General features: G+C 40.5%; 1 protein-coding gene across 9 annotated transcripts in view; it reads right to left on the bottom strand.

Moving 5' to 3' along the window:
- Positions 1-13,024, bottom strand: part of LOC118395627 (zinc finger protein 16-like) — a 93,030-nt gene that overhangs the window by 7,561 nt on the left and 72,445 nt on the right. For 5 of the 9 annotated variants that reach the window (XR_004827989.2, XR_004827988.2, XR_008066153.1 and 2 more), the window contains 2 exons: positions 11,824-11,903; positions 8,210-10,618 (listed from right to left, as the gene is read on the bottom strand). Coding sequence is in view for 3 of the 9 variants with exons in the window: in XM_052465091.1 (XP_052321051.1) it covers positions 2,906-3,017 (112 nt within the window). In the remaining 6 variants the exon portion in view is untranslated. Of the gene's footprint in view, positions 1-2,905; positions 3,018-8,209; positions 10,627-11,823; positions 11,904-13,024 lie in introns of those variants that run through there. The other 4 variants (XM_052465091.1, XM_052465090.1, XM_052465089.1 and 1 more) reach the window with 2 other exon arrangements.

Consider the following 13,024-nt stretch of genomic DNA (forward strand, 5'->3'; position numbering starts at 1 on the left):
TAGTTTCCTTCGCAACGCCCTGTTTTCTTTCTGGTTTTGAGTTATTTCCAAACGAAACACTGCATAGTCGTCATCTACGAGTTTACAGACCTCTGCCACGGCTGTATTCGCTAGTACCTCCATGATGGAGGCTATTTGAGTGTGAAAAACCACACTGTCAGCCATTGTTAGCTAACTTTAGCAGCTAACTTTACCTATACAACATTAAACAAGTCCTGTCTCAAACGCGAATCAAAGACTACCTGGGGCAAGTACGTGATGCTGTGTAGTTAAATTAGTAATATTTTGAGTTACATGGGTTTAATAAATGTCTAAATGACAACAATAAAAACGCTAATGTGAAAATGTTAACAAGTCAACGCTTACTTCCGTTTACTACTTCTTAGGTGAGGTTTTGTTGCGAATTTCACGCAAAAGGTATATTGCCGCCACCAACTGGATGGGGTGAAAAAATAGACAAAATAAAATGACATGATATTATTGGGTATAGGGAAAATAACATTATTCCACAAAAACAAAAAAAATCCCACTCCAGTCACTCAAACACCATGATAAAGCTCTGGGGCCTGAGAGGGTGAGACCACATGAGACGGTACTCCATACCAACAGGCACATGTCTTTATGATGTTATATAATGGTCATATTCTGATCAGGATGCCATATGACCAAAATATGACTAGTTTAAGACTTTCTTTTGTGTGAAATATTGGATTTAAGTGGATTTGCAACTTTTAAGTTATTATTTTTTTCTTTCCTTTTACCTGTTTTTCTCACCATTTTCGTGGTTGCCAATTGGTAGTTAGTCTCATCACTACAACCCCTGTACGGACTCGGGAGAGGCGACAGAGCCTGGACTCGAACCAGGATCTCTAGTGGCACAGCTTGCAACTACGATGTTGTGCCTTAGACCACTGGGCCACTCGGGAGGCCCGATATGCCACTCTTTAAAGAGATTCGCTGGTACTTTTGTATAATTTGTAGCCAGTAGTTATGAAACTAGCACGTAAGAGCCAAAAGTGGTCCTACATCACATAGGTCCAGATATGTGCACCAAGTCTTTCTCTCTGCTGTGTCCACTGAGCCATTAGGCCCACCCTGCAACCTCATTGGATAATTATGCGTTTGAGCCAATCATTTGTGTTATGACAAGGTAGACAGAAGATAGCCCTATTTGGTAAAATACCATGTGTCCATATTATAAGCAAAGTGCAAAGAGAAACGACAGTCTATCATTACTTTAAGACATGGTCAGTCAATGCGGAACATTTCTATAACTCTGAAAGTTTCTTAAAGTGCTGTCGCAAAAACCATTGAGCTATGATGAAACTGACTCTCATGAGGACCGCAACTAGAAAGGAAGACCCAGAGTTACCTCTGCTGCAGAGGATAAGTTTCTTTAGAGTTAACTGCACCTCAGATTGCAGCCCAAATAAATGCTTCACAGAGTTCAAGTAACAGACACATCTCAACTTCAACTGTTCAGAGGAGACAGCCTGAATCAGGCCTTCATGGTCAAATTGCTGCAAAGAAACAACTACTAAAGGACACCAATAAGAAGAAAATACATGCTTGGGCCAAGAAACACGAGCAATGAACATTAGACCAGTGGAAATCTGTCCTTTGGTCTGATAAGTCCAAATGTGCAATTTTTTTTGTTTTGTTTGTTTTTTGTTCCAACCACTGTCTTTGTGAGACGCAGAGTAGGTGAATGGATTATCTTCACCTGTGTGGTTCCCAGCATGGAGGAGGTGGTGTGATGGTGCTTTGCTGGTGACAGTCAGTGATTTATTTAGAATTCAAGGCACACTTAACCAGCATGGCTACTAAAGCATTCAGCAGTAATACACCATCCAAGCTGGTTTGCACTTAGTGGGACTATTTGTTTTTCAACAGGACAATGACCCAAAACACACCTCCAGGCTGTGTAAGGGTTATTTGACCAAGAAGGAGATTGATGGAGTGCTGCATCAGATGACCTGGCCTCTACAATCACCCGATCTCAACCCAATTGAGATGGTTTGGGATGAGTTGTACTGCAGTGTGAAGAAAAAGCAGCCAACAAGTGCTCAGCATATGTGGGAGCTCCTTCATTATTATTTGTGATTAGTGATTCATTTTAAGGTAAACATGTCCCTAATTTTACAGTAAAAAAATATTATTTTCAAAAGACATTGAACATATATTCGTGAAATCATAGTGTAAAATCAGGTGAGCTGGTTCTACTCTTTTTGGACATATTCTGGTGTTTTGTGTTGGGTAACTGAATGGGTCGAGCTTAACACATCAACTCTGTTACCTATAGATAGGCTATAAATATTTTTGTTTTTTGTGAAGCTTGCATTCAATTGTCCCTTCCTGTTGCACATAAGAAGTGTCCATTCCCCTAGGCTGAAGACCCAACATTGAATTACATAGAATTCTATGTTGGGCAGAAATGTGCATTTGGATCAGGAAAGTTTCCACTCAAGACCTCTACAAGCCAAAATGTTGATTTATTTTTTTTAAAACTATTTTGGGGGAAAATTGCAAATATAATTTTATTCAATATTCTGCCTTGTAGAGACTATTTATTTAAGACTATCATGGAGTAACTATGGTAACAGCCATGTTTAGCCAACCATTCCCCTTCACAAGGGGATTCATGACTGATTTAAGATGAATTTCTAAACCCTGTTATGGTCAACCCTGTTACTTTATTTGGTACTTAATAGGCTTCTTTTTTTAGATGGGGGGGAAAAAGTGTTTTTTTTTATTAAATTGAGTATGTGTTATTTATTTTTTATGCCAAGTTACGCTACTCAAAAGCCACCTAATTGGTGGAACAACCCAATAGCCAGGTGCATCACTATTCCCATTGAAGATCTATTACTGTATGTAGGTTATATGTACAGTATTTCTGCCTTACCTTGCTCCCCCATCTTTAGTCCACTCAGCAGATCAATGCTCTCTGGTCCATCCTCTATGGTCTCTTCTTTGACCAGCAGCAGATCAGGCTTCCCATCCTCCATGTCTACTGACTGTAAGAGATACAGAGTGAGAGGATGTTGGACTTAGAAATCTGATATGGAGCATCTTCTGATTGGGCAATGTGGGATTGCTATGAGTACTATGCAAACATGTTAGTTGATTTGATTACTTGTCTTTAATGGTTTGATAATTCAAAAGACATGGTCCCACATTTAAGACATGTATCAGAGTATGAGTGCTGATCTAGGATCTGTACATATAATCTTATTCATTATGATCTAAAAGGCAAAACTGATGCAGGTCAGCACTCACTTTTTTTTGTGTGGATTCGGGCTCTGACCTGTGGATTCAGACTCTACTTTACAATTGGGCACACCTCAGTGAGACTGTGTGTTCGTGTGCTGCTCAGCTGGTTCCTCTAAGTTCAGGAGGAGATGTAGTCTGGTTGTCCTCCATAATCATAGTCCCCTCGGAGTTCCCCAGACTCTCCTCTCACCCCTCCTCCTTCACCAGCAGCACCTGTGGACCCTCCTCCTCCTGGAAGTGACAGGTGATACCGAACATTTAACTGGAAGCATTTTCATTTATCTGACATTTGAGAAATGTACCGGACCCATATGCATTAGGTTCATAACCTGATTAGGCGTCCACCCACGGTGCTCAGAATGACAGAAATCACATTCAGACATTTGTCATTCAGCTCAATAGAAGTGCATCCTTCTTACTGAATTCCGATGCGCACATTGAATATGTTAAAATAACTGTTCACATTGATACTCTTCTTGTTAGCTGAAGAAAAGTCAAACAGCATTATCACTAGCCTATGTCAATCTACTATCCCCAATAGTAGAAAAGAGTACCTATTCTATTGGTCAGCTTGTCGTTTTGTGCGAGAAAGAAATAGCCTATTCCTAACAGACTCTGGGACAGTTGTGGGACGAAAGATCAAAGTCAATCAACCAGTAGGCCTCGGCTACATCAACATTTTTTTTAAAGCAATGAAGCTGATGCAACAGATCAGAAAGTTTAGCTTAAAATGTTGATAAACTAGTATTTCTTCACATAAGCGCAGCAATGTGCACAAGGTAGTGTGCGAATTTTCTTTCCGTAATACAATTAGCGGGAAAACACAGCTGTTAGCGCACCGCACATGCAAGTGTTGGTCACTATTACATAGAGATACTGTTTTTAATTCTCAACTGGTAATTGAAGCGCACTTCCCATTCGCCATTCAGTGCATCACACACCACTTGCAGTGTGAGCTGGAGGCAGTATGCATGTTTGAAACATTAACATTTTACTTCATGTTATGGGGCAAGTCTTAGGTATATTTAGTAAGTGTATATTGGTTATAAAACATTGTGTTTATAAAGAATAGGGTGAGATCAGATGTGCTGTATACTAAAAGTCTCAATGAAAGTCTTAAAATGAAAAGTCCCATTTTGTGTTTATTAAACAGAAACAAGTGTTAAATACACCATATGAAAACCACACGTCTCAACAACAAACTGAATGAATTTGATAAATTGAATTCATTTTCTTGTGGAATAAATTTAGTAGAATGGAAGAAATGAAATGGGCATTTGTGACCAACATATAGCTTACACAGTATAAACACAACATGTAACGTACTTTTTAGGCTTATATATCACACATCTGGATGAAATATTCTACCCAGGAATATTCAACACTGAAATATGTTACTCAGTATTCCAAATGCATCTGTGGATATTTTATGCTGACAACAATGACAATTCATCAGTCTTTAATGCAGGATTTTATCTAAATGTCAGAAGACCTTTCTCCCGTGTGGACCTTCAGGTGCATCTTCAGGTTACCAGCCTGGGCAAAGCGCATGTGACACTGGGTACAGCTGTAGGGTTTCTCCCCCGTGTGGACCCTTTGGTGCCTCTTCAGGGTGCAAGCCTGGGCGAAGCGCATGTGACACTGGGTACAGCTGAAGGGTTTCTCCCCTGTGTGGACCCTCTGGTGAATCTCCACCTTCTGGAGGCAGCTGAAGGCTTTGTTACAGAACATACAGAGGAACCGTTTCTCTTTACTATTGCCAGATATGGCAATAGAGCAGTGATGTTTTGGGGCTGTTGCTGGGCAACATGGACTTTCAACTCCCTCCAAAGATTTTCTATGGGGTTGAGATCTGGAGACTGGCTAGGCCACTCCAGGACCTTGAAAGGCTTCTTACGAAGCCACTCCTTCGTTGCCCGGGCGGTGTGTTTGGGATCATTGTCATGCTGAAAGACCTAGCCGCGTTTCATCTTCAATGCCCTTGCTGATGGAAGGAGGTTTTCACTCAAAATCTCACGATACATGGCCCCATTCATTCTTTCCTTTACACGGATCAGTCGTCCTGGTCCCTTTGCAGAAAAACATCCCCAAAGCATGATGTTTCCACAGCCATGCTTCACAGTAGGTATGGTGTTCTTTGGATGCAACTCAGCATTCTTTGTCCTCCAAACACGACGAGTTGAGTTTTTACCAAAAAGTTATATTTTGGTTTCATCTGACCATATGACATTCTCCCAATCTTCTTCTGGAACATCCAAATGCTCTCTAGCAAACTTCAGACAGGCCTGGACATGTACTGGCTTAAGCAGGGGTACATGTCTGGCACTGCAGGATTTGAGTCCCTGGCGGCGTAGTGTGTTACTGATGGTAGGCTTTGTTACTTTGGTCCCAGCTCTCTGCAGGTCATTCACTAGGTCCCCCCGTGTGGTTCTGGGATTTTTGCTCACCGTTCTTGTGATCATTTTGACCCCACGGGGTGAAATCTTGCGTGGAGCCCCAGATCGAGGGAGATTATCAGTGGTCTTGTATGTCTTCCATTTCCTAATAATTGCTCCCACCGTTGATTTCTTCAAACCAAGCTGCTTACCTATTGCAGATTCAGTCTTCCCAGCCTGGTGCAGGTCTACAATTTTGTTTCTGGTGTCCTTTGACAGCTCTTTGGTCTTGGCCATAGTGGAGTTTGGAGTGTGACTGTTTGAGGTTGTGGACAGGTGTCTTTTATACTGATAACAAGTTCAAACAGGTGCCATTAATTCCAGTTAACTTGTGGAGGACAGAGGAGCCTCTTAAAGAAGAAGTTACACACGCCTCCAACTCATTCATCAAGTTTGCAGATGATACAACAGTAGTAGGCTTGATTACCAACAACGGCGAGACAGCCTGCTGGGAGGTGAGGGCTCTGGGAGTGTGGTGCAAGGAAAATAACCTCTTACTCGATGTCAAGAATACAAAAAAGATGATCGTGGATTTCAGCAAACAGCAGAGGAGGCACCCTCCTATCCACATCGACAGGACCGCAGTGGAGAAGGTGGAAAGCTTCAAGTTCCTCGGCGTACACACCACTGAAAAGGTTCACCCACACAGACAGTCTGGCGAAGGCGGCGCAACAGCACCTCTTCAACCTCAGGAGGCTGAAAAAATTTGTCTTGGCACCTAAAACCCTCACAAACTTTTACAGATGCACAATTGAGAGCATCCTGTCAAGCTGTATCACCGCCTGGTACGGCAACTGCACCGTCCGCAATCGCAGGGCTCTCCACAGGATGGTACGGTCTGGGACCGAGAGACTGAAAAACAGGTTCTATCTCAAGGCCATCAGACTTTTAAACAGCCATCACTAGTACTAGTACATTAGAGGCTGCTGCCTATTTATATTGACTTGAAATCACTGGCCACTTTAACAATGTTTGCATATTTTGCATTACTCATCTCACATGTATAGTTGAAGTCGGAAGTTTACATACACTTAGGTTCGAGTCATTAAACTCGTTTTTCAACCACTCCACAAATTTCTTGTTAACAAACTATAGTTTTAGCAAGTCGGTTAGAACATCTACTTTGTGCATGACACAATTTATTGTTCCAACAATTGTTTACAGACAGATTATTTCACTTATAATTCACTGTATCCAATTCCAGAAGTGTACATACACTAAGTTGACTGTGCCTTTAAACAGCTTGGAAAATTCCAGAAAATTATGTCATGGCTTTAGAAGATTCTGATAGGCTAATTGACATCATTTGAGTCAATTGGAGGTGTACCTGTGGATGTATTTCAAGGCCTACCTTCAAACTCAGTGCCTCTTTGCTTGACATCATGGGAAAATCAAAAGAAATCAGCCAAGACCTCCACAAGTCTGGTTCGTCCTTGGGAGCAATTTCCAAATGCCTGAAGGTTCATGTTCATCTGTACAAACAATAGTACGCAAGTATAAACACCATGGGACCAGGCAGCCGTCCTACCACCCAAGAAGGAGACGTCTTCTGTCTCCTAGAGATGAACGTACTTTGGTGCGAAAAGTGCAAATCAATCCCAGAACAACAGCAAAGGACCCTGTGAAGATGCTGGGGGAAACGGGTACAAAAGATCCACAGTAAAACAAGTTCTATATCGACATAACATGAAAGGCCGCTCAGCAAGAAGGAAGCCACTGCTCCAAAACCGCCATAAAAAAGCCAGACTACGGTTTGCAACTGCAGATGGGGACAAAGATCATACTTTTTGGAGAATTGTCCTCTGGTCTGATGAAACAAAAATAGAACTGTTTGGCCATAATGACCATCGTCACGTTTGGAGGAAAAATTGTGAGACTTGCAAGCCGAAGAACACCATCCCATCCGTGAAGCACGGGGGTGGCAGCATCACGTTGTGGGGGTGCTTTGCTGCAGGAGGGTCTGGTGCACTTCACAAAATAGATGGCATCATGAGGTAGGAAAATTATGTGGATATATTGAAGCAACATCTCAAGACATCAGTCAAGAAGTTAAAGCTTGGTTCCAAATGGACTGACCTCAAGCCCTGACCTCAATCCTACAGACAATTTGTGGGCAGAACTGAAAAAGCGTGTACGAGCAAGGAGGCCTACAAATCTGACTCAGTTATACCAGCGCTGTCAGGAAGAATGGGTCAAAATTCACCCAACTTATTGTGGGAAGCTTGTGGAAGTTTCCCCAAAACATTTGACCCAAGTTAAACAATTTAAAGGCAATGCTACCAAATACTAATTGACACACTGGGAATGTGATGAAATAAATAAAATCTGAAATAAATCACTCTACTATTATTCTGACATTTCACATTCTTAAAATAAAGTGGTGGAATTTCTAAATTCCTATATGTTTTTGTAGCCAAAACCAAATTCTCACTCATTCTAATTCATTAATGAATTGTAAGTTCATTAATTATGCATGAAGTAGATTGAGACCAGTCTTAAAAGCCAGGTAACAGCGTTTAATTCCAGAGAGTACTGCCACATACACATATTTCCACAGGTTATAAACTGAAAATGACGTCAGCGTTTTCTAAACGTTCTATCTATTTCACCAGTAGAGGGGCCCCCTAGCTCTCGAGCCTTCGCGTTATCAGCACGAAGTCAAGGTCAGTCAGTATAAATCAGCATTCTAGACAGTCTGGAGATCGGCTGTTCCTGCCACCTGGAGATTGTACAAATGTATGAACTAAGGAACAGACCTTCATTGTTACTAAACTCCTGACTACATTATATACAATTGGGAATGGGAGCAAGAGAGAATTCATATGTACAGTACATTATAGCATTTGGACTAGTCAGTTCTGATTGGAATGTATACATAATTAGTCATTTCAACCATAATTTCCTCTAACAATCCTCCCTTTGATCAAATATTATACATTCAAATCTACATCTAGTTTTATTAAATATAAAAAATACAAATATTAACCTACTCATACTAACCTTATTATAAAGGTTTATCAGATTATCATATGAATAGACACATAACCAACATTATTATAAATGTTTATCCGACTCTTCACCCATCATTAATCAAATCTAACCTTAACTCAACGTTTTTAAACCTACATCAGAATCATAACTCTTCTTTCAGGATTTTCATTACAATCTTTATTAAAAAACAGTCTAATATTGAAACAAAGTACAATCTAATTATATCCTCAACACTAGTCTCATCAAACATAAATTCCCCAATGATGAAAGATCCAGATTTGTCCACTTGTCCTGTAGTCAGGCATTCAGTCCTCCACGGGTCAGAACCTGGAATCGTCCCGCACCGCATCATCTATTGTCATAGATTACTCCAGAGTCCTGGAAATAATAACTTTCATACATGCACGCAATCAACCACGTCCGTACAAAACTAACACAGTCACACAGGTGAAGGTAGCCCATAACACAACATTTCTCCATACACACTGTCAACCCAATTTAGTTCAGAGAAATATCCACTCCAGAGTTTCTGCCAACCCGTGAGCCAGGGTGGTCAAACCAGCTGAGGCATCGGGCACTGATTCGTCCGGAGCTGTGTTATTTGGGATGTAAGCACAAACATGGTCCTGATTATCACGCATACTTCTCCCTTTTCAGCCATTAACATATCTAATGCAATTCTATTCTGTCAAGCCTTCCAGCTGGTTGCTTCAGTCTGTTTTACAAAACCTTTAATAACATCTCTGGTATACCTGTTAAAGCGCTGTTGATTATCATAAATATAATTAATCCAGTCCACGTTCTTATGAGAGTAGAGCCCCGGAAATGCTTAACTCTAATCCTGCTAGGATCTGATTTCTTGCTTTGACTCATCTGGCACCTCCCCTGGAACCCCAATGTTATCAATGTATACCTTGTCATCAAATGACCCAGATGGAGTGCTTCTCTTTTCCCGTTTAGATAACTTCATGTCCTGGTGTCTGAATGAGTGTAAAAGGCATCCCCACGCACATGACCCCACCCAATCTGTGGGTAATAGAGTTGTTCCCCCACACAACCACCAGATGGCAGCCCTGGCCCATCTTCTGCTCAAATCCAACAGGGTCTTTTTAGTGGTAACATTCTCTGTTCTATTACAAGTACTAACTTCTCCCACATATTTTCACGAGTACTATACCGGGCCAAACAGTAATAATCTCCTCTGGATACTGTAAAGGGAGGAACCTGGGGATTTAAATAGTGCAAATCGATACAACTGTCATTATCTGGCATTCCTGCTTTCGTGAACAGCTTTACCATACCGACCCAAACTCCTCTACCCAGAACCGTACTAGGGTGTCGACCAAGACCTGGTCATCTCCATACCACAACCCTTGATCCTCCTTCATTTCTATTTAAAGGGTTAAGCGTATCTTTATGCCACTCTACTCTACCATACTGGGTGAGTGGATTCATATAGCCCTCTCTCCCAATGAGCTATGACCTGTGTCCACGATCAATATGGGAACCTGCACCGGTATCTCTTCTATTTTGGAACAAAATCACAAAATCCTCACCGTCTAACCCATGGGTCAAATTACCACTCTCCGCATACTTGAGTAGGACGTGCTGTATCAGGAATATGTCACCCACGATAAGACAGCTCAGACGAACAGCTTCCATGTGAAGCCCCACCCTCTCCCCAAGAACACATCGCTTAGCAAGAGCCAGACACATCTTCACTTCTATGAACAACAACAGTGAGGAAAGGACAGGTAAGGTATTTTTCATTCGAGAGATGTTAATTCCAGTTCTCCTCTCGAACTCTGTTATTGTTCGACAGTTCATTGTGCCTTACCCTCCCACAGTGCGATATGAATCCGGGTAGCTCTTTCAGCTAGCTGTCACCAGGAGTCCTTGGTATGGTCCCCCCAACAGGCCTATGGGACTGGATTGAGTTAGTTCACCTGTAGTGCATAAAATCTTGGACATACAGGTTTGGTTAACAAACAGTTTCTCATTTGTTCTGTTTATTAGCTAAAAAAAATGTTTTATCAGTTAATTATCCCGTAGGTCACATCCTATTCTAGAACACAATTTACCCATCCCCCCTTTGTTACCTGGCTCTGCCCAGGTAACAACCTTATCTACTCTAAATAATGACTTAGGTAAGATTAGTATATTATCCTTCTGTTCTGACATTATCATTTAGGAGCGCCCCTTTCATTTTCCACATGTCCAATTCTCGCTTTTGTCTCCACTCAATAACTGTTATCTACACATTATGTTATCTTTGCTCGTCCTGGCTCCCCTTCTAAAGCTTCTGCTCTCCAACCTTCAAGGTCTCTGCAGTGCGGGGGAGGGCTCTTCTGTCTGCCTTTTCCCCTATCTGTCTGTAGCTCTGTTTCTCATGTTTCCAAATTTGAACTACATGTCTCACTGTTTGGCTTTATCTAAAATCATTGATTTTTATAAAAAACATGTCTATGAGCGGCTTTTCTCTAAAGTCCTTACATTTCCTTAATCAATCTATCTTAATCCTAACAATAATCCTAAATCATCACAGATGTCCTATATTCCTGTTAAATGTAATACTATTTAAAAACTTATAATAATCAAACAAAGTCTAAATGCTAACCATATTAAAAATCCTTCTTACTAACAAGCCCTCTCCTTCGGGGACCCTCATTATTCTATCTGACAATAACATGAATTTAATATGTGTTGCAAAGTGTGGAATACCTTATCTACAGTAATTTATCCCTCCTAAAAACTGCAACTTATTTTTCTATGTAATTCCCTGCCCTATTGTCTTAATCTATTTTATCTTCCCCTATTTATTCTCAATGATAAATATGACTTTCTCTCTGTTACAATACCAAATCACTAATAGCCCATTCAAAAACTTCACAGCTAATGTTGTAAAACAGAATCCTGAACCACTTTCTCATTTGCGGTTCAAACAGTAATTCTAACCCCTCAACCAAAACTCCATTATTATGAATTACCTTAAAACTAGTAACTCAATATGACCACATTCATCATACAAATGACTCTCCCCTGAGGCTGATCAGACCTCAGAAGACAGTCACAATAAGATCAATAGGCCATAAAAATAAATTAACTCGTATAATTAAAAACTCACCTTTAAAGTTCCATATGTGAGCGTGTCTCTTTAACCTCTTGCTCCTTCCTACCTGACACGCAGGCGTCCCATCTAGACATCTGGAAATGCAAATGCGCTACGCTAAATGCTAATAGTACTAGTTAAAACTCAAACGTTCATTAAAATACACATGCAGGGTATTGAATTAAAGCTACACTCGTTGTGAATCCAGGCAACAAGTCAGATTTTTAAAATGCTTTTCGGCGAAAGCATGAGAAGCTATTATCTGATAGCATGTAACACCCCAAAAGACCCGCAGGGGACGTAAACAAAATAATTAGCATAGTCGTCGCTACACAAACCGCACAAATAAAATATAAAACATTCATTACCTTTGACCATCTTCTTTGTTGGCACTCCTAGATGTCCCATAATCACTATTGGGTCTTTTTTTTCTCGATTAAATCGGTCCATATATAGCCTTTTTTAGGATACTTTAACTTCTAGTTCGAATTCCCAGGCGTTACCTAACCAAAAATCAATACTCGGAAAAACAATCACAACTTTTTACGATTAAACTATTCTTACCTATTTTATAGTCCAAAGTGTTGCACTATATAGCCCATTTAGTGCTTGGCACTTCCGTTGCAATCTGTGGCATCTTTACGATACTTCTCCTTTTTTAAATGAAATGTATCTGGAACTTCTGGCCGCTTTTGAAAAGTAACTCTAAGCTATAATGCACGCATTTTTACCTATTCAGATTGCGTTCAGTTTTAAATTCTAATCATCAAAGCATAACCAACCCAACTTCTCAACTTACCATACTCTAACATTTAAACGTACCATGTTTTGTGCTAAATTTATCATATGTCAGTCGATTCATAAATAGCTATAACGTCCGGATAGCCCGAAATTGTATCGTATCTCTCCGTTATCCCCTACATTTAACTTTAGGTGACTTTCTCTTCTATGATACATTTATTTAAATACGACTCCCATCTCAATACATTATTCCACCAGATCATTTTGGGCAAAATAGCGTTTCACATCGAAATTGTCTCGCCATTATTTTTAATGACTTAATAAACCTTAATTTCATATCTTTTACAAACACTGGCGACCGTACTTTTCAGGCAAAACATGCAAATAGGTCAATTACAATCTAAAATCAATTTTAGTTAACCGCCTCGGCCGGGATTACAATTAAACCATCTTGTATTTTTCTTTTGACTCACCT

Source organism: Oncorhynchus keta, chromosome 16 (assembly GCF_023373465.1).
Source record: "Oncorhynchus keta strain PuntledgeMale-10-30-2019 chromosome 16, Oket_V2, whole genome shotgun sequence".
Classification (NCBI taxonomy): Eukaryota; Metazoa; Chordata; class Actinopteri; order Salmoniformes; family Salmonidae; genus Oncorhynchus; species Oncorhynchus keta.